Source organism: Oncorhynchus kisutch, linkage group LG1 (assembly GCF_002021735.2).
Source record: "Oncorhynchus kisutch isolate 150728-3 linkage group LG1, Okis_V2, whole genome shotgun sequence".
In the NCBI taxonomy this organism is placed as follows: Eukaryota; Metazoa; Chordata; class Actinopteri; order Salmoniformes; family Salmonidae; genus Oncorhynchus; species Oncorhynchus kisutch.
Window position 1 is genome coordinate 72,201,562 of NC_034174.2, and position 26,154 is coordinate 72,227,715.

Sequence of the window (26,154 nt, forward strand, 5' to 3'; positions counted from 1 at the left end):
CTGTTCACCTAAATGACAGCATTACTTTTCTGACAGAGCAATGCCACTTTATAGGAATTTGATTTGTATGCATGCGTGCATGCCGTTCAATCTAATGCAGGGTTGGATGTGGCCCTCCCTCCTGTGGTGACTTGACCACACTGCACTCTGAATCAGCATGGTGTTTATACCTACCGATGACACTGGTCTGGCCATAGTGGTGGCACGCAACAGGCAGCTGTTTGGTCTGACTGACCCTAGAGAATAAGCCAACCAGCTATTTTAGTGTCCAACGAACACGCAACAAACCAAACATTTTGTAACATGTTTATCTTTGGAAGATGTATTAATGAAGCAGGAGAAGTATTTTAGATTGTTGAATATGTAGAATGATTTATTTATTTAAAATAAAGTTTCAATTAAAAGCAATTTGAGGATTCCAAGAGGAAATGTGTGCTGAAAATTTGAGAATTTGTTTAAGGTGTATAGATTTTCTATATTATAGAGTCTGAGTACGCAAACTACCCAAAGTACAGTACACTACGTGCCATTTAAAAATGAACCAACGAGCGGCTTAAAGGATACTCCATTCAAAAATGATCTTTTGGTATTTTTCACATTAGTCCACTGTTGAACTAACTTGCATAACACATCCTCATGATGATGTGATGAGTTACAATTATCTTTTTGAAAGTCCTTGAATACTTGATCGCTGACATTCAAAGCCTTTTGGGACTAATTTTAAAAAATACCAACATTTCGTTTTTTGAGGAGATTATTCCATTAAAATGAAAGCAGTTCCCACATTTGAAAAGATTGCCCTCTAATACCAGAGTCACCTGTGTCACAGTCCTGCTAGAGGTTTCATAAACAGCTTGTAACCAGCTTAAGACTTGTCATAGCGAGGGCAATTTGCCAGGTGTGGACTGTCCTCAATCTAAAGGGAATCCTCCTTGGTTAGCGTAACCCAGGATTGGTCCTTGCTATTCGGGATCTTCCGTATATCCCTACCACACTGAAGTTGACATTAAAAATGGTTAAGGCTATGGTTATGGGAAGTTGCGGTTAAGGTAAGGGTTTAGGGTAGGGATGTCCCAGGGACCCTGGGACATCCCTATCAGCAATAACCTAAGTGACCCTGTAGAGTTCTCACAACTAGATATGATTTTATCATATTTTTACTTGTTTATAATATTGTAAAACAATTTAACTGTATAATGTACTCTAAAATGTACTCAAAAAAAATGGAAAAGCAAATATATCTACATGTAGAGTACCAGTCAAAAGTTTAGATACACCCACCTTTATTTTACTATTTTGTACATTGTAGAATAATAGCGAAGGCATCAAAACTATGAAATAACACTTATGGAATCATGTAGTAACCAAAAAAGTGTTAAACAAAAAGAAAACAAACTCAACATCAAGTCTCTATGGTAAGGTGTCTCTATGGTCATTGTTGTTCCTGAAAATAAAAATGGGAGTTCATTTCATATGCTTGCCACATTCCAAGTGCTTCATGTCCCTCTTACATACTGTAACTTCCTGTATCTACACTACAGTATAGTAAACATGTAGGTATAATCGGTTGGTTGTGCAATACCTTGCAATGTCAACTGAATGATGAAAGTTGATGATGTCAAGTATCGTGATATGTGTCAATCTTGTCTTAGCTCCCTTTGGCGATGTGAACGTGTGAATTTAAAAGATCCATGCTCTAGTTATATCTCATATCGGGTCTCAAGCAGGCACTTTTTTGTTTCATCCTCTCTCCAATCAATATAGGAGAAAGTTACATACACATATCCCATGTTTCTGAACAAGTGTTTAATATCAGATAATAACTAACCTGGTGAATAAGGGCTGAAACGTCACCAATAAAAACCTCATGAGAGCATAGATTGCAGTGTTCTAAGTTTACATTTACCTTTTGTCTCTTTCTAACCACCTCAATGTCTGCAATGGGGCTCCCGAGTGGCGCAGCGGTCTAAGGCACTGCATCTCAGTGCTAGAGGCGTCACTACAGACCCTGGTTCAACTCCAGGCTGTATCACAACTGGCTGTTCCATAGGGCGGTGTACAATTGGCCCACCGTTGTCCGGGTTAGGGTTTAGCCGGTGTAGGCCGTCATTGTAAATAAGAATTTGTTCTTAACTGACTTGCCTAGTTAAATTAAAAAATAAATACATGTGAATCTACTGTATGTTGGCCTGTACGTGTATATTATTAACAGAGTATTAGTGGCAGTAAGGCTTCTTAAGAGCTAAACTCATGAGAGCCTCAAAACGTATGTTGTGTCTCTACTCCACTCAGACGGTCACCACTCTCTTTGGCATATCTCTGTATGAGCTCATATGTATGTATAGTATCTATATGTATCATAGCTGCATGATCTCATATGTATGCACAGTATCTATATGTATCTATGTATCCATAGCTGCATGATCTCATATGTATGCACAGTATCTATATGTTATGTAACTATATATCCATAGGTGCATGATATCCTTCAACCAACTGTTGTGACCTCGAACTCCAATTGATCAGCGTTTTGCTCAGACTTAACACACTCATTGTTACATGTTTCTGACATACTCTACTCCACTTAGCTGATCTCCTCCTCTCTTATTCCCACTTTTTCACTCCTCCTTTTGCCTCTGATGTTATTTTCACAAAATTTCAAAAGGTTTCCTTCCACTACAGTCCCAGAGTAATCTCTAGCTTTTGGAAACAAATGCTTTGTTAAAGAGACTAATTACATGTAAGGCCTTTGCTGTAAACTGGCCCGGGTGTTTTAAAACATGTTGTAAAATCTTAACACTGAAATACTGCCAAAAACATTTGGAATGAGAGGAGGAAAACGAGAGAGTTGGAGTGGAGGGAAGACAGAGACAAATGAATGTTCAAATTCGTGCATCTTCTGATTTTCTTGTCTGAGAGAGAAAGAGAGAAGGATGAGAAAAGTGAAAGCTGATTCATGGTGACTGAGTTTGAATGTATAAACACCTGTAATCTGAGAAAGAGATGATGACTGGACAGATAGATGGGTGGGTGATGAAAGAGGCACATGTGAGAGCATTAATATGGCTTTATCACTGATACTCTGAGAGAGTTAATACTACACACAGGCTCGGGTGTTCAGTCCCAAGGTAGGTTAAGCATCTCAACAGGCAGAGATGAATCCAGAAGGTGATGATGGGTAAACACACCTGACAACAACCAGGTATAACGTGAGATGATGGTGATGGCACATCCGCCACGTATTTCTATGTTTTTAAGCTCTCTACTTGTCAGTTCCAAACGGGACTGATTATTTGTATTTTTATCCTTAACATGGAAGATAGATTTCAAAGCAAGCAGTGCACTGGAATGACATTCAGATTTACTGGAATGGCATTCACTCTCATGGGATGGGTGGCCAAAAATAACTAACTTAAAGCCACACCCCCAATAAGCCACGAATATGACCGCATTGAGGCATATGTCACTGTGCTTCTATGGCAGTAAGCACCATGCCACTGCAAACAAGACAGTTCATAACCCATTGTCTTTATCACAGTCGACACAGCTATATTTTAGCTTTCATTTACTTTAAGAATGCAACATTTTCATCTCTACCTCATGGAGAAATGTGTAGAATTGCAGGATGTTAGCTGTGACACGTCTGCCTTTAACACTGTGACATGGGGATACAAATTTAACAAACATAGTTACGTCACAATCATTTATTAGCCATATATGTAAAGTACAAGCAGCATAATACTGCTGGCTTGCCTCTGAAGCTAAGCAGGGTCAGTTCAGGGCCCGATTTCCCAATAGCGTTGGAATTTAGGCTTTACCTACCTCTTTCCTGCAATGGCCGAAGATGTAACATAAATTTCCCAAAACGCCACGTAGAGAGCGTTCGCTAAGCGTGTCGATACTGATAGGGTAGCTTTCTCCATTGAAATCTTACCTTAAAGCTACAATATGTAACTTTTTAGAAATCAGTAAATATGTTCTATGTGCGCTATTTCTATGCTTCCCATTCTTAAGTTTAGTTTTTGTGTCTTTTACTTTCGGCTTTGTTCACCTGCTTCAAACAGCTGAAAATATAATATTTTTGGTTATGGAAAATGTATTTCACAGCAGTTTAGATGGTACAATGATTCTCTAGACAATGACTGTTTGTTTTGTCAGATAAACTGAAATTGGGCGAACTATTATAATTTTAGCAACCAGGAAATGGCAGAGCAATTTTTACATATTGCACCCTTAACATTAGAATTATTCCACAATACTGACAATGGATCAGCTCCTAGAAAGACACAGTATTACCACCTATGGCTGCAAAGATTGAGGGGACTTATTCTAATCAAGATTTGGGACATTATGGTGCTCATGTTAGGCTACACGAGTGGTGCAGCGGTCTAAGGCACTGCATCTTAGTGCTAGAGGCGTCACTACAGACACCCTGGTTCAAATCCAGGCTGTATCACAACCAGCCCTGATTGGGAGTCTCACAGGGCGGCACACAATTGGTTCAGTGCTGTCCGGGTTTGGCCAGTGTAGGCCGTTATTGTAAATAAGAATTTGTTCTTAACTGACTTGCCTAGTTAAATAAAGGTTAAATAAAATATATTGAGACAAATTGCTTTTGGGAAACCGGACCCTGGTCAGTCCCTAGATGGGAGACCAGATGCCGATGGAAGTGGTGTTGGAGGGCCAGTAGGGGACCTCTTCCCTCTGGTCTTAGGAGATTCCAATGCCCCAGGTCTGTGAAGGGGACATTGTCCTGAGTAGGGTGCTGTCTTTCGGATGAGACATTAATTGGGGGTCCTGACTGTCTGTGGTCATTAAAAATACCATTGCACTTATCGTAAGAGTAGGGGTGTTAACCCCAGTGCGGTACCCTGGCCAAATTCCCAACCTGGCACCTTTCTATCATGACCACCTAATCATCCCCCTGATTCCTAATTGGCATATATCACTCCTCACCTCTCCACCATGATAGGTGATGTGTGTTGAGTGTTCTGGCACAAAATAGTTGCCGTCCATCACCCAAGTGGGTGCTACACATTGGTGGTGGAAGAGGTGAGTTCCCCCCCTTGCTATGTACAGCGCTTTGAGGAGTGAGCATCTACTGTCGGTGGATCCAAGGCGCTATATAAACGCGATCAATCATTATTATTATTACTGTTATTATTAGAAGTTACAATGAGTGTACAATACAACAACAAAACTTCCATGTATCCATTGATGATGTAAATTCATTCATGATGAAGGTTAATTCTACACTCAGTAACTTGTATAAATAGCTTTTTAAACTCAATTTACTGTCATTACTGCGGTTCCCTGGTGTTTTCTCTGAAGTCATCACAGTTTGTTTGAGGTAAAAGCTGATCTGTAGATTACAAAGCCTCACCGTCTTCTGATTTATTCACAGGCGAAGACAAATTTACGTCCCAAATGCTACCCTATTCCCTACATAATGCAGTACTTTTGATCAGACCACCGGGTTCTATTCAAAGGGAAGGCACTACGTAGGGAATAGGGTGCCATTTGGGACTCAAGCAGAGCCTACCAGAAGAAAGACAAAGGAAAGGGGGATATCAAATGGAGGCAGCCAATCTTTGGCTCAGGATTACGAAAGAGGGAGGAGCAGGGAATTAATCCAGGTTAGGGCAAGAGTTAAATCTGTCTAAATGTTCTGCCTAAACAGAAGTTATATAACATTTAACCCACTAGTGCTGGGGGACTTCTGTACTGAACACCATTGGTGTTGGCAGATTCACTCCACGCCCATGTGGTACAGATGTTTACCTTGACAGAGTTGACCTTGTGTCTTTATTGACCTTTTATTTCAGTATTTGCACTGTCTCTATGCACACTCTCAGGGCCCTACACACTCACACACACTGTCACTCCAACACACACACAAACACTCACTCCATCATTTGCTCACTCACACATAATATGCACATACATTTATACTGTCTCTACACACTAGCACACCCACTCACATACAAGCTGCTGCTACTCTGTTGATCTCATATCCTGTTGCCTAGTCACCTTAGCCCTATACATATCTACCTCCATCACTCCAGTATCCCTGCATTTGTAAATATGGTATTGGAATTGAGTTCTAAATATTTGCTGTATATACAGTACCAGTTAAAAGTTTGGACACACCTACTCACTAAAGGGTTTTCTTTATTTGTACTATGTTCTACATTGTAGAATAATAGTGAAGACATCAAAACTATGAAATAGCACATATGGAATCATGTAGTAACCAAACAAGTGTTATATATATATTTTATATTTGAGTTTCTTCAAAGTGACCACCCTTTGCCTTGATGACAGCTTTGCACACTCTTGGCATTCTCTCAACTAGCTTCATGAGGTAGTCACATGGAATACATTTCAATTAACAGGTGTGCCTTGTTAAAAGTTAATATGTGGAATTTATTTCCTTCTTAATGCGTTTGAGTCAATCAGTTGTGTTGTGATAAGGTAGGGGTGGTATAGATAAGATAGCCCTATTTGGTAAAAGACCAAGTCCATATTATGAACAGCTCAAATAAGTGAAGAGAAAGACAATCCATCATTACTTTAAGATATGAAGGTCAGTCAATGCGGAACATTTCAAGAACTGAAAGTTTCTTCAAATGCAGTCACAAAAACCATCAAGCGCAATGATGAAACTGCCTCTCATGAGGACCGCCACAGGAAAGGAAGACCCAGAGTTACCTCTGCTGCAGAGAATAAGTTCATTAGAGTTCCCAGCCTCAGAAATTGAAGTCCAAATAAATGCTTCACAGAGTTCAAGTAACAGACACATCTCAATCTCAATTGTTAGAGGATACTGTGTGAATCAGGCCTTCATGGTCGAATTGCTGCAAAGAAACCACTACTAAAGGACATCAATAAGAAGAAGAGACTTGCTTGGGCCAAAAAACACGAGCAATGTACATTAGACCGGTGGAAATGTGTCCTTTGGTCTGATGAGTCCAAATTTGCGATTTTTGGTTCCAACCGCTGAGACGCAGAGTAGGTGAACGGATGATTTCCGTATGTGTGGTTCCCACCATGAAGCATGGAGGAGGAGGTGGGATGGTGTGGGGGGGTGCTAAGCTGGTGACACTGTCTGTGATTTATTTAGAATTCAAGGCAGACTTATCTAGCATTGCTACCACAGCATTCGGCAGCGATACCCCATCCCATCTGGTTTGGGCTTAGTGGAACTATCATTTGTTTTTCAACAGGACAATGGCCCAACACACCTCCAGGCTGTGTAAGGGCTATTTGACCAAGAAGGGGAGTGATGGAGTGCTTACTTAGTTGTTTTTCATATTTCTTATTACTATAATTTTTTTGTAATACATTGTTATTAATTATTGCATTGTTGGGCTTTGAGTTTGCAAGAAAGACATTTCAATGTACTTGTGCATGTAACATTAAAACTTGAAGTTGTAAAGTCTGCTTCCAACTCTCACCCTCAAACACGTAGATCCCCTGAACACAGCTTACTTTCCAGACCATTTTCCGGCTCACACTCTCAAACACCTAGATCCCCTCAATGCAGCTCACTCTCTAGATCCCAATCACCTGAATTCTAATCACCTGTTCACACACATGTATGTCATTATCACACACTATTTAGTTCAGTTCTTTGCACCCCATCACTGTGAGGTATTGTTGGTTTTGTGACATGTCACTGTTGCCTGTGATTTTTGCCTATTCCCTGCCTGATTTCCTGTTATCTACCTATTGCCTGATCTCCCGGACTACATTACTAGCCTTTTCCCTGCCTGTACTGTTGCCTTTTGGACCCCCTGTGTATGACCTTCTGCCTGCCCCTGGACCCAGCTACCTGCCTCCTCCTGTGGTCCTTTGCAATAAACACCTGCTGCGCGTGCTTGAAACCAGCTCTCTGTCTCCCCTCGTGTTCATTACAGATGTAGGACCTTAATTTGAGCCAGCTTGCTACAGCAGGAAAACAATCCTGCAGCAACAGAAAATGTGAATTATTATGTGGATTATAATTTATGGACATTTTTGTATGGGTTGATGGAATTTTCAAAAGGGAAAATCAAGTCTGAAATGTCAGTGGATTCTTTTGTATTTATTCCCTACATTGCAGGAAAGTTCTAATTAAGATCCTACATCTGTAAAGCTAGTCCCGAGAACCAGGGAGTCATTGATTTCCACAACAAAGGTGTCAGTCTATATGGAGATTGTGCAGACAATATTATGTAAGACATTTGAAGACACCCTTCAATTAATAAATTCCATTGAGTTGCTATGGGCAGGTTGCTGAGAATATATCTGTTTTGTTACATTGCATTACAACAACGACGGCAAGAACAAGTAAAGACCATAAACAAACTGACCACAAAGTTGGTTGTCTAACACATATACAGTGCATTCGAAAAGTATTCAAACCCCTTAACTTTTTCCATATTATGTTACGTTCCAGCCTTATTCTAAAATTGATTCAAATTTTTTTTTTCATCAATCTACAAACAATACCTCATAATAACAAACAAAATATCACATTTCATAAGTATTCAGACCCTTTATTCAGGACTTTGTTGAAGCACCTTCAGCAGAAAATACAGCCTCAAGTCTTCTTGGGTATGATGCTACAAGCTTGGCACACCTGTAAGCTCTGTCAGGTTGGATGGGGAGTGTCGCTGCACAGCCATTCAAGTCCGGGCTCTGGCTGGGCCACTCAAGGACATTCAGAGACTTGTCCTGAAGCCACTCCTGTGTTGTCTTGGCTGTGTTCTTGAGGTCGTTGTCTTGTTGGAAGGTGATCCTTTGCCCCAGTCGGAGGTCCTGAGCGCTCTGGATCAGGTTTTCATCAAGGATCTCTCTGTACTTTGCTCCATTCATCTTTCCCTTGATCCTGACTAGTCTCCCAGTCCCTGCTGCTGAAAAACACCCCCACAGCATGATGCTTCCACCACCATGCTTCACGGTAGGGATGGTGCCAGCTTTCCTCCAGACGTGATGCTTGGCATTCAGGCCAAAGGGTTCAATCTTGGTTTCATCAGACCAGAGAATCTTGTTTCTCGTGGCCTGAGAGTCCTTTAGGGGCCTTTTGGCAAAATCCAAGCGGACTGTCATGTGCATTTTACTGAGGAGTGGCTTCCATCTGGCCACTACCATAAAGGCCTGATTGGTGGAGTGCTGCAGAGATGGTTGTCCTTCGGGAAGGTTCTTCCATCTCCACAGAGAATTCTGGAGCTTTGTCAGAGTGACCATCGGGTTCTTGGTCACCTCCCTGACCAAGGCCTTTTCCCCCAATTTCTCAGTTTGGCCAGGTGGCCAGCGCTAGAAAAAGAATTGGTGGTTCCAAACTTCTTCCATTTAAGAATGATGGAAGCCACTTTGTTCTTGGGGACCTTCAATGAGGCAGACATTTTTTGGTACCCTTCCCCAGATCAATCCTGCCTCGGAGCTCAACAGATAATTCCTTCGACCTAATGGGCATGACTTGGTTTTTGCTCTGACATGCATGTCAACTGTGGGACCTTATATAGGCAGGTGTGTGCCTTTCCAAATCATGTCCAATCAATTGAATTTATCACAGGTAGACTCCAATCAAGTTGTATAAACATCCCAAGGATGATCAATGGAAACAGGATGCACCCGAGCTCAATTTTGAGTCTCATAGCAAAGGGTCTGAATACTTATGTAAATAAGGTAAAAACCTGCTTTCGTCATTTTGGGGTTCTGTTTGTAGATCGATGAGGAAAAATAATAATTTAATCAATTTTAGAATAAGGTTGTAAAGTAACAAAATGTGGAAAAAGTGAAGGGGTCTGAATACTTTCTGAATGCATTGTATATTTAAGAGAGAGAATGAAATAAATAACATTGGATGATTTCTTTGTTTAACCTCAGAAGACACCCTCTGAAACCATCAGCTGAAGATGGTGGGAACATTGAACAAAAACCTCTGAATTTCAACTTAGGTTTCCCATGAAAAATGATTTGAATTTGAAAATGAATCACCAAAAAGTGGAGTGTCCAAAACACATAATAGAACAAGGACTATGTTCACAGGGCAGCTGGGTTAGGTTCAATTCATGGGTCAATTCATAGTAAAGCTCACGCAAACCCAGATCCTTAGTATGATTTGTCCATCATTTTAAACATTTACACCCAGATTTCCTTAGCGTTTGAACCAGTTTTTTTTCAAAAGGGGAATTCAACATTGAGGAATAAACAAAAAAGGTCAAATGAAGTTGGAATAAATTATAAAACACGAATGGCTCTATTCAATCCATATCATGGCAGTGCAGCGTTACAGCGTGAATGAAATTAGCGGGGACTGTGTTCACAGTAAAATCTGAATATGTCAGCTCAATCGGAAATGACTTTTACATTTCTATCACACAATCGGTAACACTTCAGTGAGACAGATTGAATAGAGCCCAAGTGTAAATCCTACATAACGTTTGTTTTAGATTCGGTTTTTGTTGCAAACACTTAGTTAAACTGGGCCTTTATAAGACCACAAAAGCTCTTCTCTTAGTATCTCTGCAGTTAACACAATTAGCCCTTGCAACAACTACAGGCCACTGATACACTACCCTCTCAACCCGACTAAAACAGTCCCTCTCTCCCTATAAATACCAACCTGAAGCTTACTTTACATCAGGGTTATCAGTGTGTGTTCATCCATTCAATTACACAACAGCCTACACTTGCCAAGACATTATACACTGCTGTACATACTCAAAGTGTCCGGTGCCATGTGTAAGCCTATTACAGGGCCTTAACTCTGCAGGAACGTGGCCCACAGTGGATTTACATATACACTGCATCCAAAATGGCACCTTTGTCATTACCCATAGGGATCTGGTCAAAAGTAGTGCGCTATATAAGGAATAGGGTGCCATTTGGGACTTGCTATATGCTCTGGATGTTATGTCAGGCCAGCTAGCAGCATGGGACGGGCTGGTGGCCAGTAAACACCCAGTAGGATACACAGTACACACGGTCATGCATTGGCCACTGGGTTTACCTCAGGTTGACCTGCAGAGATTAACTCTGACCTCTGGGACAGAGTGCACGAGCGACAGAGCAAAGGTCAGAGGGGATTATGTCAGAGGTGTATAAAAGGGGAGGACAGTCAGAGAGAAGGAAAAGAGATACAGCAGGATCTCAGTAGGATCAACCCAACTCCGGAGAACTGTTCACTGCAAAGACAGGTAGGATGAAACTGCAGCGTCCTGTTACGCTCAGCTCTGAGCATTAGTTACCTTTATTGCATGCCCTGTAAGGGTCATTTGATGTCAATGCCTTAGACAATTGCAGAAAACATTTTAAAGTGCAGAGAATTCGCTGGAAATATTGTACTGTTTCCATGGAGTTGTCTTGTTGAGATTGTGCTCCATTGCTGATGGTCATTGACTGGGTAGCGTTCAATGCACTTGCTTTAGTGCTGGCTCTGGAGAAGAACCTTTGTGGACTTCACAGGAGGTTGGTGTCACCTTAATTGTCACCTTAATTGGGGAGGACGGGCTCATAGTTGGAACGGAATAAATGGAATATCAAACTCATCAAACACATGGTTCTCATGTGTTTGATACCATTCCCGTCACTCCATTCCAGCCATTATTATGAGCCGTCCTCCCCTCAGCAGCCTCCTGTGGTAGACTTGTGTGCTGTAGACTTGAGACAGCTCACACAACTGACTCTTGAGGATGAGAGCAGAGTCTAATAGAGAGGCTGGAGCTTTTCATTCAACACACTGATAGACAGGGAATTGAATTGTGCTGGAGGACACTAGGGGGAGACCAGTAGACAATACCAGGACACTAGGAGGAGACCAGCAGACCAATAGGCAATACCAGGACACTAGGAGGAGACCAGCAGACCAATCGTCAATACCAGGACACTAGGAGGAGACCAGCAGACCAATCGTCAGTACCAGGACACTAGGAGGAGACCAGCAGACCAATAGGCAATACCAGGACACTAGGAGGAGACCAGTAGACCAATAGGCACTACCAGGACACTAGGGGCAGACCAGTAGACCAATAGGCACTACCAGGACACTAGGAGGTCAGCAGACAAATAGGCAATACCAGGACACTATATAATGAACACATGCAGATCAGTAGAGCAGCTATGGAATGTGATGTAGGAGAGATGTTGATTGGCTGTTGACTTGACAACAGAATGTCATTCACCTGTACAGGATGCATGTCTAGAGTGGTGGAATAAAACGTGTTTGGGTGCAGAGTATTGCTTGCATGGACAATGAACTCTCAAAAGCATCTGAGTGCAATGTATTCTACTGTAGAAATAAACATTGTATAGAGTGCAGTTGAAATGGAAGACTGGGATAGGCTACTACTGGTTTCGAAGGGCTAGAATAACCTTCTAGTTACACAATGTTCTGGTTGAAGTGACCTCAGCCGAACTACAGATTGTAACGCTAACAAGTAGCTTTGGTACTATTTTGGCCTTGGTTAGTACAGTACTATTTTGGTACTATTTTGGCCTTGGTGCCAGATCTAATCTGGTATGATTGAATCAACATAGACCGCTCAGGGTTATTTTAGAGGGATTATCACTCTTGGGGTGCAACGGGACAGAGAGAGGGAGGGGTTGGTAATAACTAGGTATTAGGGAAAGGGCTTTGGATTAAGACAGATTGAGGATAAGACCGATGGAGTTAAAGAAACCGATAATCTACTCCTGACTGATATCTTGATGGGATTTACTACTGTTATTCAGTTATGTATTTCCCAGCTACCTCTTTCCTCCCTCTCGGTAACCAACAGAAATGGCAGACGTTGCAACTGCTGCTGAAAAGAAGGCCCCCCCTAAATTCAAGCAGAGGACTACCCGTACCTTCAAGAGCAAGGCCCCCAAGCCTGGCCAGAAGGGGTGAGTTGGAAACTCCCTTAGAACACACAAATATAACTCTACTACAACAAGGAAAACTAATTGCGCATCCATCCTTACATATCAAATGCAACTCCTTTCATACCGTACCAAAACACTTCAATACATCTTTCTCTCGAACTCAACTTTACCACCACAACCCTCGTCTGCTGTGTCTCTATCCCTTTAGCTCATGGAACTTCTCCTTCTCTCCTCTCCCACCAGATTCGGTGACGACATCCCCGGCATGGAGGGTCTCGGCACAGACATCACAGTGGTCTGCCCATGGGAAGCTTTCGGTGACATGGAACTCAGTGACCTGGCGAAATATGGAATTGTTTAGACGCCCTACCCCTCCTTCCCTCCCCTCGACCACCCCCTCTACTTCTCTTTCCTTCACTCCCCCTCTCCTCCTCCTTTCTGGACCCTGAGGTCAGGGAGTCCAGTACTGATTCTTGTTGTTTTGTTATGCCATCTTGTACAAGGCGCTTCCACTTTCACATCAGCTCGTTGTTTAAGAGCCGGGCGTACTCGGGTGCACTACCGACCCTGAGAGCCGGGCATACTCGGGTGCACTACCGACCCTGAGAGCCGGGCGTACTCGGGTGCACCACCGACCCTGAGAGAATTGGTGAAGTCGCACAAACACACAGTGATACTTGGGAAATATGCACACACCAGCTTTAAACTGAAGACACATAATACCAAACCTCATCCTGCCACTGTCCTCCTATAGAAATCTCACGTAAACGACCAGCTAAGCAATGTCCTAACAACTGAAGTCAAATGGCACTCAAGTTATATGAATAAGACATGTAATGTATAATAGTGATGTGCATTCGCTTTCTGCGGTCTGGTAGGTAAATAAATGGTCATGTCAGTGAAGCTTACTTCGACACTACTACTACAGTTTCACTGGTGCACTTCCTGAGAGAGAAGCTGGACTACATTTACAATGTTATTAAAGAGGGTTTGATTAAGCGTTGTTCATATCTCAACCATAGTTGGTTTCCTCCCGCCTGACTTTTTTCTCAACCTGCACCCGCTCTCCTTGAAAGCACGTTTTATATACAGAAATATATATTTATGTACAAAATAAAAATCAATCCATTTTTTTTTTTACAATGAATGTCAAATGTCTGTGTAATTTGACTGTTCAACCCTCTTGAATTATATGAAGAATAACCAATTGAAAAACAGCTACTTCTCCTGGTACTTTGGCAATACTTCATCAGAAGCAATCAACTAAAATTTAAATTTCTTATCTTGGATCCTCAATAACACAAAATACAACCACCAGCGACTCAAACACACATTATTAAAACACAGGACAACATAGGAAATTGCTCAGTCCCCTTCTGTACTCCCTTGTTCACTCATGACTGCATGGCCAGGCACGACTCCAACATCACCATTAAGTTTGCCAATGACACAACAGTGGTAGGCCTGATCACCGACAATGATGAGACAGTCTGTAGGGAGGTCAGAGACCTGGCCGGGTGGTGCCAGAATAAACCTCTCCCTCAACGTCATCAAGACAAAGGAGATAATTGTGGACTACAGGAAAAGGAGGACCAGCATTCCCCCATTCTCATCGACAGGGCTGCAGTGGAGCAGGTTGAGAGCTTCAAGTTCCTTGGTGTCCACATCACCAACAAATATCATGGTCCAAGCACACCAAGACAGTTGTGAAGTGAGCACGACAAAGCCGACTCCCCCTCAGGAGACTGAAAGGCATGGGTCCTCAGATCCTCAAAAGGTTCTACAGCTGCAGCATCGACAGAATCCTGACTGGTTGCATCATTGCCTGGTATGGCAACTGCTTGGCCTCCGACCGCAAGGCACTACAGAGGGTAGTGCGAACGGCCCAGTACATCACTGGGGCCAAGCTTCCTGCCATCCAGGACCTCTATAACAGGCGGTGTCAGAGGAAGACCCTAAAAATTGTTAGACTCCAGCCACCCTAGTCAGACTGTTCTCTCTACTACTGCACAGCAAGCGGTACCGGAGCACCAAGTCTAGGCCCAAAAGGCTTCTTAAGAGCTTCTACCGCCAAGCCATAAGACTCCTGAACAGCTAATCAAATGGCTACCCAGACTATTTGCACCCCCGCCCCCTCTTTTACACTACTGCTACTCTGTTTATTATCTATGCATTGTCACTTTAACTCTACCTACATGTATATATTACCTCAATTAACCGTTGCCCCCGCACATCGACTCTGTACCCCTACCCCCTGTATTTAGCCTCTGTTATTTTACTGCTTCTCTTCAATTATTTTTTAATTAACCAACAATGTAGTTTTAAGAACAGTTGGTGTTAAGGGCCTGTAAGTAAACATTTCACTGTAAGGTCTACACCTGTTTTATTCGGCGCATGTGACATAACATTTGATTTGAAATTGGACACCAAAATAACATGAGTCACAAACCACAACAAAATATTTTATATAAAAGATTTTATATGGACATTCACTAACAAAATAGCATAATGGCAGCCAAGGGATAAACATGACAGAGGGGAAGAGATTCATAAAAGGACAGTCACTTCTATTTGAAACCTATAGTGATTAAGAAGAACCACCTCACTGTATAATACAATACAAGGAGCCTACTCCATGGCTCTGTTCCAACATCCACACAAGTATACTACTTAGTATGAAGCACTGTATCAAGGTATGAATTCAAAGTAATATGCTGGTATGGAAATTAGAACGTTGCCATTGTGTTCTTGCCTCGTTGTGGCGGCCATTTTGTTTTGCCCATCACTGGGCCTGAGTCTTTGACAAACAGCACTGTGCTCTTCTCTGCTACACTAGCATCCTAAGCATAAAAAAGGGCTAGCTGCCTAGCATTCTCAATGGAGTTTAGTGGTAAAAGATGACTACTGCAACCAAATGCTGTTGGAGTCTGATCTCAAAAGACAGAATCAAAATCATGCAAGACATTTAGGTCAGGGGTCTCAAACTCTACTTCCTGGAGAATGACATCATGCTAGTTGCCCATGTTGATTGGTTCAATAGGTTGTCAATCATTTATCCACTTTGCTCTGCGTTTCTCAATTTGGTAACCATAGAAATAGGGCATAAATAACTCTTTGGCTGCATCTTTTCAGTTATTCATATTTCAGTCCACTTTTGCAATACATGATAAAGTCAAATGACCAGAGAAGAGTTTGACCCCTGTTGAGGTCTTAGATTAAGTTCACACTGAGAAGAGTGGTACGCACAGCCAGAAAACCGAAGATAAAATGAAAAATAGAGCAAACATTTCAAAATAAACAATGACTGCAGCATTTTGAAATATTGTTTCATAGTAATTAGTTCATGCCCCACATAGTAGTTTTACAAAGAAAATGTTATGAAACATTTACCATTGTACAAACCAAACGATAACACATACAACCTTTTGTATACTTGGATCATTCAAAACTGCATGCCCTTTAACCTAGACAGCACACGAACGCTACACTCTTCACATCCGTTTTAAACCTCAACTGACTAAATTTCAGCACTGAAATGTTAGCAGTCTTTGTCTACGACAGAGTGACTAGATTACTTCACCAGGTCAGAAGAAGTGCTTGTCAGGCCACCATTCATTCCAACATATTCTTGTCTACTGTAAACTTTGGACTTGGAATAAATTGTGAGACCCAAACATTTCAGCCTTTCCCTATATTTTTTGGGGAAATTAGTTTGGTAGTTTAGTTTTACATGCTTTCCCGTTTTGTTCGCGCCATAGATATAGAACACTAGATAGGCTGATGTCATAGTGGTATACTTCTATGGTTCCCTCCCTCTTTGAAACTACTAAAGAGTCCATTCCCCTCTGCCCAAGAAAACAACACAGGAGGGGAAAAAATATCAGATTTCAACTAATCTTGATGGAGGAAATGAAAATGTCACCTTACTTTATGAGGAACAACATTTACCAATAGAAAAAATATAACGAGCTAATGCAACAAATAAAAAGACCACACTTATAATAATAACCACAAGAACGATAATATATTTATCATACACATGACTAAAAGTGTGCTTTTCTACAAATCTTTGGAACAAAAAAAAAGGCAAAAACAACCACATTTTGGAAATAGAGTATAAGGATATAGAAATATGCACAATAGTATGGTATTTGCATTAAATATTTTTCATATTGATGGTGTCCCTCTTTCAACGCCTGTTGACAGAATCTCACTATCTATTACCAACGTAGCTATTCTCAGGAAGACTGTACTTGATGTTTACCTGCTCTTCTAAAAGACAGAACAAGTTAAGGAAATCAATCATATAGCCAAATAATACATCCCTATCATAACTATTCAAAGAAATAACTGAAGAAGTTTATTCTAGGACACTAGGTTCTGGTTGTTTCAATGATATCAGTGATATGTTTCAGCCTAACATTCACAATGCAATAAAAAAGCCAGCCGGTAACTCGATAGCAGTGATGAAATATTATATAGTTCTGAGTGATGTGTATAGCGTGACGTCTTGTGAGAATATGATGTTGTGCACTGGAAGTTTAGTTTGGTATAATATTGTGTTATGTAGAGGGGACGTGTAGTGTTGCCCACTGTAGTGAATGACTTACAGATATTATCTACACTGTAGTGAATGACATAGATATTATCTACACTTGTAGTCCTAGCCCCTAGACATCGTTTCTAGGGAAGTGGAAAATGTGTGTGGAGGTGTGCTCAGAGAACCACTGAAACTAACAATAATAACGCAATAAAGACAACGCTATAAATCAGCAATAATAATAATAATTTGGTAACTTTTTTTCTCTAACTAATTTATTTGCATAATTGTAACAATTAAATTTTTAAAGGTTCGCCATTTTCACGGACTAAGAAAACTTTGAGGTAAGGAACAGCTATGATAATCCTTTTACTGCTCAGTTTGAAGTGAGTCATTTCTAATAGTGTTAAAAAAAACATCAGTCCATCCCCTCTCTCTCTGCAATGATGATGTAATTTCCTCTCTCATACTCCTTCACCCCACAACAGGAAACATGGAGTCACATCCTCCACTTTGTTTGAAAATTGTCTTTCTGTTCCAAAATGCTTCTGGTGCTCGGTTGCTGTGGTTTCTCACTCATTCAGGCTCCACAGACCTGCAGACACTGGCAGTCACAGTTCTGTCTTCCATAACTAGACTCCACCTCCATTCTTGATGTATGAGTTGTGTATAGTACATGCCACATTACACCTTGGCTGTTATACGTGTGGTAGGGGGTTTGTCTCAGTGTTCAGTTAACGGTCCGGACACCAGTTACATGATAGGCTCTGGAGGTACGCTAGCTGGGGGCGACCATTCTGTGTCTTGTGCTGCTGAGAGTGTCGAGAGGGAGAAACAGGGGGACTATAATACAGCCGTGCAATGGAAACAAGCGGGCATTTGGTTCAAATACAAGTTTTTTTTCTATTTTCTTTTCTTTGTCAAGGCTTTCTACCAGTCTTTAAAACGGCATTCCTATTTTTGTTTGAAGCGAAAAAAGAGTGGACAGCAGGAGATTTTGAAATATAAATGTTTCCATGGTAGACGACAAACTTGCGTCAACGTGTTGCAATCTCCATCCTGGACAGCAGAGGGAGCTCTTTTATAGATTGTTCAAACAGGATGAGAGAGCTCCTGGGAAATCTTTAGTAGGGCGCAAATCTACTGTAGCCTCCCCTGTACAGTGTGGCCTGGTAGAGACAGAGGAGAGGTAAGATGGCAGTTAGTGGGTTAGTGATTGGCTAGAGCTTTACCATAGAAGTAGAATTACTAGAATGGACAATCTAATTCTATGATATTTTCTTTGTTGTGGATAGTAATGTAAATAGATGTTCTTACCATAGCTCCTACACCATAGGCTGCAGCAGGGTTTAGTGCAGCGTGGTAAGGGTCTGTCGTGTACACCCGTCCGTAGCTGGACACCAGAGATTAGTACATTACAAACCCGCAGCTGTGCAACCAAACATGTTCCAGAATAGAAAGTGAAGTAGGCCCACTAATTTTCATTTGAATATGTTAATATACAGTCATAGTACGGTGTGTTAATATATAATATATGTTACCTATATATAGTCATAGTACGGTGTGCTACTGCTTTATTTTGTGTAATATATTGTGTCTATCACTCACCCATCACTGTAGGCAGCTGCTGCGGCAGCCGCTGCTCCTGCAGGACCAGCTACCGCAGTCGGCTGAGCGTAGCGATACGCAGCATAGCCACCCTAAAGAAGGAAGGGACAGACAGACAGCGAGAACACGGCTGTTAGTCCATTGTTATCAACTCCCTCACACAATACCCCAGGAATGAATGAGAGTGAAGCTATGTTCCTTTATAACAGCAGAAAAAGGAGACTAACACAAGCAGCAACAACAGGTCATCTGGTGCAACATGGCATTCAGAGAATGTAGCAGAGGCCTTTTCCCCGTGTTGGTCTCCCTCCATGACCAACAAAAAAAACACTAGGGCCTCGGTTTGTGGCAATGATATAGGCCTTGCATCAAGTGTGCCGCAGCTTTTCTACATTCAATTCATCTGATAATTGATGTCTTGTTGGAGGTGGGGGGAGAGACAAAGACAGGAGAAAGTGTGCATAACCTCAGGTGTGAAATCTCCTCCTTCCCATCAAAAACACAGTGTTAAAGAAAGAGGGGGGGGGGGTGAATAAACAGGTGATCAGGATCATTATTCCTTTAATGTGGAAAAAACAGATGATGAACACACAGAAGACGGCCAGCCAATACAATTAAGGGGGAGGGGACACATACGCACTCGCATGGTCACAACAAAATCACTGACGCCGGACAGCATGCGCCCCAAACTCAACAGAGGAGGCCGCCTCCTTGGCAACACACCACTGCATTCTAACCTATAGATCATTACAGGACCAAGTCCCAGTATTCAGTAACACACACATCTGCTGGGGTGAGGGAGGGGATAGGAAGAGGAGGATACAGAGAGAGAAGAGAGGAGGAGAAGAGGGGTATAAGTGTGTCTGCATGCCAACATTGATTCAGTTAGCATGCCACAGGTGGAACAGATATAGGGAGATACCAGGAAGGGGTCAGAACGACTCATTAAGATGAAGATCCATGTCCCTGAGAGTCTGTGGACCTGTGTTGATCCTCAGATCCTAGAGATCCTCTGTGAGCCGTCTTTAAGCTACTCAGCCTCAACTTTCAGAAACCATGTCAGACATTACTGGCAAAGTGTACCTCTCATTTGGGCTACACTTCATATCTAAGGGTGGCCGTTATAAAGACTGCATAAGAATCGTGGCAAAATCCTGTTGTTTTCATCTGTATATGATTTATTGTACTTTTTTTTTTTTTTACTGAACAAAACTTTAAAATGTCCATCATGTTATGTCTAATTCCTTTAGAAGGTAATATTGTCATTCGTGTTATAACGATTCCCTTTCTCCCCCGTTCTGCAACTCCACCCATGTCAGAATCCAGTGAGTTAGTAATAGAAACAGAAATAAAGAGGCATTTCAATCTGGGATGGTCAATAAAACACCAGTAGCAGTCAGTCAGTCAGTGGAACGCATAGTAATAGGATGGATGCACACTGGCTGATCACACAGTGACGTGATGATGGGACCCTACCTGGGGCAATCTGCCACTAATGTCCTGAAACACTATTCTACAGAGAGAACAGAGAACAGCTATGGTCAAGCTGGTACCACACACACACACACAAACGATGCATAGAGCAGTCTATTCATGAATGTATAGAACTATGAGGGCGTGTAGTATAGATCCTGGAAGATTGGACATTGCACATGGCATGCACCGCTTCATATAGCAATATGATTCATCAAGAACTAAATGTGTGCCGTGTGTGTAACAGCTGTTATTGATCTGCCTAATTAAAATAATTGACTGAATATAACGATTTAAAAAAAAACGTGTGTTCAATTGTAAAGTTTACTACATCACCCACATATACACAGCTCTGAGGATTTGGTCCATGCACACACGCTCACACACTCCGACGGAGGGAGGGGAAAGGAGAGAATGAGAGAGAAAGAGTGAAGGAGAGAGGTATACTTACATAGAGGTCTGCTGCACCGTAAAACCCTTCCTGATACATCACACTGAGAGAGAGAGAGGATGAGAGGAAAGACCAGAAAGAGAGCGATGGATAGAAGAGAAGTGATGGATGGTGATTGAGGAGTGGAAGGAAATACAAGTTGTGAGGAGGAGCAGAATAAAGAAGAGGGTGTAAAAGAGAGGAGAGAAAAGGGGCGGGTGATTAATATACACACACACGTGCAACATGCGAGATAAAATACCACTTCTCTTGTTTGGCCAAACGTAGCCCTTTACAAGTCATATTGGAGTGATTGTGACCACTGCGCAGTAGACCGCAATATTATCTCATGTTCAGACAAAGAAATGATATTTCAGCGCAGCACCAAACTAACGCAATTAAGTGTATTTGTTATATCACACCATGCAGTAAAAGTGTGTGTTTTATTGAGTAACACCTACCCTGGGTATGTAGGTATAGCTTGCTGGGGTAGGGCTGCCCTGACAGCACCGTAGACCGGCCGGCCACGACCCCGGAGGTGGGCGCCCCTAAAGGTCGCCGCCGCTGTGGCAGCCTGTGCAGCCGCCGCAGGGTACGGGAAGCCAGGGACTGAGAGAGACAGGCCAGAGAAATCAGAGAGAGGCAAAAAAGAACAAAGAGTTAGTCTACACAAAAGAACAGCCTATCGAATAACAGTCTACAGAAAAGGGAAACAGGCTATTTTGATTATGATGGAGATCCATTGTGGGGCGAAGGGTCCTAATATAAAGGAATACATACGGGCTAAAGCTAGTCATAACATCTCACCAATCTCCTATTCTGATGAAATGAGGACTTACAGTGCCTTCGGAAAGTATTCAGACCCCTAGACTTTTTCCACATTTTGTTAAGTTACAGCCTTATTCTAAAATTGATTAAATTGTTTTTTCTCCCTCATCAATCTACACACAATACCCAATAATGACAAAGCAAAAACAGGTTCATTTGCTGAAATATGACATTTCCATACGTATTCAGACCCTTTATTCAGTACTCTGCTGAAGCACCTTTGGCGGTGATTACAGCATCAAGTCTTCTTGGGTACGACCCCACAAGCTTGGCACACCTGTATTTGGGGAGTTTTTCCTATTCTTCTCTGCAGATGCTCTCAAGCTCTGTCAGGTTGCATGGGGAGCATTGCTGCACAGCAATTTTCAGGTCTCTCCAGAGATGTTCGATCGGGCCCAAGTCCGGGCTCTGGCTGGGCCACTGAAGGACATTCAGAGACGTATCCCAAAGCCAATCCTACGTTGTCTTGGCTGTCCTGAGCGCTCTGGAGCAAGTTTTCATCAAGGATCTCTCTGTACTTTGCGCCATTCATCTTTCCCTCGATCCTGACTAGTCTGCCAGTCCCTGCTGCTGGAAAACATCCCCACAGCATGATGCCACCACCATGCTTCACCGTAGGGATGGTGCCAGGTTTCCTCCAGACGTGATGTTTGGCATTCAGGCCAAAGGGTTCAATCTTTGTTTCATCAGACCAGAGAATCTTGTTTCTCAGGGTCTGAGAGTCTTTGGGTGCCTTTTGGCAAACTCCAAGCGGGCTGTCATGTGCCTTTTACTGAGGAGTGTCTGTCTGGCCACTCTACCATAATGGCCTGATTGGTGGAGTGCTGCAGAGATGGTTGTCCTTCTGGAAGGTTCTCCCATCTCCACAGAGGAATCTGGAGCTCTGTCAGAGTCACCATCGGGTTCTTGGTCACCTCCCTGACCAAAGCCTTTCTCTCACGATTCCTCCGTTTGGCCGGACGGCCAGATCTAGGAAGAGTCTTGGAGGTTCAAACTTCTTCCATTTAAGAATGATGGAGGCCACTGTGTTCTTGGAGACATGCAATTCTGCAGAAATTTTTTCGTACCCTTCCTCTGATCTGTGCCTCAACACAATCCTGTCTCGGAGCTCTACGGACAATTGCGTCGACCTCATGGTTTGGTTTTTGCTCTGACATGCACGGTCAACTGTGGGACCTTATACAGACAGGTGTGTGCCTTTCCAAATAATGTCCAAACAATTGAAATTGCCACAGGTGGACTCCAATCAAGTTGTAGAAACATCTCTAAGATGATCAATGGAAACAGCATGCACCGCAGCTCAATTTTGAGTCTCATAGCAAAGGGTCTGAATACTTATTTTATTTTTAATACATTTGCAGAAATTTCTAACAACCTGTTTGCCTTTGATATTATGGGGTATTGTGCTGTTATTATGGGGTATTGTGCTGTTATTATGGGGTATTGTGCTGTTATTATGGGGTATTGTGATGTTATTATGGGGTATTGTGATGTTATTATGGGGTATTGTGATGTTATTATGGGGTATTGTGATGTTATTATGGGGTATTGTGATGTTATTATGGGGTATTGTGCGTAGATTGCTGGATAATTTAAAAAGCAACGTAACAAAATGTGGAGAAAGTCAAGAGGTCTGAATACTTTTCTTAGACACTGTAAGCTTAACAATGTTAGCATCTCACCTATACTGATGAAATGAAGACTTAAGTTAACAATGTTAGCATCAGCTGTGTTGATGAAATTAGTCTAACAATGTTATTAGCATCTCACCTGTATAGAGCTCTGGACTGTACATGGCTCCAACCATTGGACTCAACTTCCACCCGGCTGTAGGGGAGTTGGCATTTAGTAGCCCTAATGTACATTTGAGGAAAAAGCGGATAAGAAATATGAGTAACACTCAACATCAACATCTCAACAAGTAAAACATACTATGCAATTACACTGATGTAATCACATGAAACTACATTGCTACTAATCTGTTGGTCATATTCAGCAGTCATAACCAGCAATATTATCTTTACCATAAGGTAGAGCTGCGAGCCCCTCTCCTCCATTAGAATATGGGGTGACCATTTTCTTATTGGTCATCACCCTGGCTGTGGCGTTGTTGACCTGGGTGTCAGAGAGAGGTCAGAGGTCAAGACAACACGACGAGGGGTGACACCGGACCTGAGGGACAAACGCCCTTGCCTGCTCCATGCACAAACATCCTCCTGTATACCCAAAACCATAGAAACAGAATGAATAGAACAGGCGTGGAACCTCTAACCCTGAAAAACTGACGGTTAAACTCAAGGGTACACTAACAATATCTGGTACTGTGAAGTAATAATTTCCATGATAGTGTAGACTGTTCATTCCAATAAATAGTGATGTGGCTCATGCAATGTACTGTATTTTTTGTAATGTCCGTAAAAAAAATAAAATCACAGCGCAGATTGATGGGTACACTTCTTTTACTTACTGCTTTGGTCTTATGGGTACACGCAATGGCCGACAGACCACCCATTATGCCATCACTGGCTTTAATGGGGACATCCGTTCTATTCATTCTATTTCTATGCCCAAACCACACAGTACAGGCACCAACATAACCTTCAGTACTACCAGAACAAATAGGCCCTATATATTTGAAAAATGAGTGCGTCAATACACTTAGAACTGGCTATGACTTTACTAACTCATATTATTAATACATATGTAACTAACGCAAATAAATTGAGATTAGTAAAAAAAACACTATGTTTGTACTTGTCAACATTTATCTGCTACTGTGAGCCGTATGAATTGAAAAAGTGACAGTAGTGTCTAAACTTTGATAAGAGGTTCATTTTTCTGATGTAAAGTGATGGTAATTGATTGATCCATGCATTCTTTTGAAGGATAAAAAAAAACTATGAACGTGTGAGTATTCACAATAATTTAACCATGGACACACACAGACTGAACAAAAATAAAACACATTTCAGATTAAGGCATTCAAAAGAAATCCAAGACCATTCCAGGCATTGCTACCTTTAAAAAGAGGGAAGAGAGAGGGTGAAGTAAGCTTCTGTTGAACACGATGCAAAACGTTTCATCACTTGAACAGGTCACACACAGATTACACGCAGCCAGTCAATCAAGAGCGCATCACATGACCAGAAGGTGAGCCAAACCAGCCAATCAGCAAGCATCAGATGCAGTATATATAGACCAATCAAAAACATTCTGGCAGCCCTCCCAATCAAGTCACACACATCATACAGACAGAGAGAGAGAGAGAGGGGGAGAAGAGAGCGGGATGCAGGAAGAATAGCCAGTCCACATTAAAAGACACGGGAACACATAAATGATGGGAGGTAAAGAGAGAAAATTAATTTCTCATGAACAAAAAAAAACAAATACCAAGATGCGGAACAAACTAATCAAAACAAAATAAAAAAACATCTAACCGTTTGCCTACATATATGATCCAATACATGAGCTGGGACAGAGAGGGATGAGACAGAGAGGGATGAGACAGAGAGAGAGGACAGAATAAAGAGATAGAGGATGGGGGGTGCAAATGTCATTCCTCAAAAAACCAAATCAAACCATGACTGTGAAACACTGTCAGGCATTGCAATTCAGTGTCGCACGACAAATAACTAGAAGCAGACACCAATATAACACAGCATCCAAAACCAAACCATTGCTCAACATTTTTAAAAAGAAACTCCTCGTGGACAAAATAAAAAGGTCTGTGCACATAATCCAATTAAATTCAATCCGATTGAGAGTCAGATGTGATACTGATGGTGGTTTCAAGATGATCTTCTCTCTAGCGGTGGTCTCCATTGGTAACTAGTTTGAAGTATTTTATATAATCTATATCAGTTAGCTTGTACAAAGTGTCATTTTACCTTTGTTTTAATGTGAAGAATAGACTACGTTGCCCTTCTACATCGACAACTACAGCCAGCGCACAAAACCTACTGTCTCGTTACCAAGACTGACTTCTACACCAATACGTTCATGCTTTATCATGCCAACCCACTACTAGTGTACCAAACAAACCCACTACTAGTGTACCAAACAAACCCACTACTAGTGTACCAAACAAAATGCTGTTGAATCAAAGCAATCTACCGTTTGGTATTCACTAAAGAAAGGTAGCTTAAACATAACAGAGATGACAGTGGCACTGTATGATACAGACGACAAGAGATAGTCAACCATGCAGGAAGTAAATAGCTCTAGAATTAATGTTTGAATGCAGTTACAGAGTGGTGAATGGAATTAATGCATAAAGTGGTAGTCAGTTGCGCTTGTAGATGCGTTTTATATCAGGTTATCTTAATGTTACAGAAAGAGTCTGGAAGGCCATGCGGTCAAATGCCATTGGTTTTTCTAATCAGCAATTTATTCGCCAGCTCCACAATCAATCACAGGATTAGCC

The 26,154-nt window shown here is 41.8% G+C and overlaps 2 protein-coding genes across 9 annotated transcripts in view; one reads left to right on the forward strand and one right to left on the reverse strand.

The window, feature by feature from the left end:
* The window catches only part of LOC116375276 (retinal cone rhodopsin-sensitive cGMP 3',5'-cyclic phosphodiesterase subunit gamma-like), a 90,362-nt gene extending 76,063 nt beyond the window's left edge, over positions 1-14,299 (forward strand). Inside the window, exons 2-3 of the mRNA XM_031832101.1 lie at positions 12,768-12,873; positions 13,096-14,299. Coding sequence (XP_031687961.1) covers positions 12,768-12,873; positions 13,096-13,213 — 224 coding nt within the window. The 3' untranslated portion in view covers positions 13,214-14,299. The remainder of the gene's footprint in view (positions 1-12,767; positions 12,874-13,095) is intronic.
* A 1,012-nt stretch (positions 14,300-15,311) lies between these two features.
* The window catches only part of LOC109889475 (RNA binding protein fox-1 homolog 2-like), a 33,350-nt gene continuing 22,507 nt past the window's right edge, over positions 15,312-26,154 (reverse strand). For 2 of the 8 annotated variants that reach the window (XM_031832112.1, XM_031832142.1), the window contains 7 exons: positions 23,756-23,846; positions 23,502-23,585; positions 21,365-21,512; positions 20,925-20,967; positions 19,001-19,092; positions 18,710-18,785; positions 15,645-18,561 (listed from right to left, as the gene is read on the reverse strand). In XM_031832112.1, coding sequence (XP_031687972.1) covers positions 18,517-18,561; positions 18,710-18,785; positions 19,001-19,092; positions 20,925-20,967; positions 21,365-21,512; positions 23,502-23,585; positions 23,756-23,846 — 579 coding nt within the window. In that variant the 3' untranslated portion in view covers positions 15,645-18,516. Of the gene's footprint in view, positions 18,562-18,709; positions 18,786-19,000; positions 19,093-20,173; positions 20,514-20,924; positions 20,968-21,364; positions 21,513-23,501; positions 23,586-23,755; positions 23,847-26,154 lie in introns of those variants that run through there. The other 6 variants (XR_004211034.1, XM_031832114.1, XM_031832106.1 and 3 more) reach the window with 6 other exon arrangements.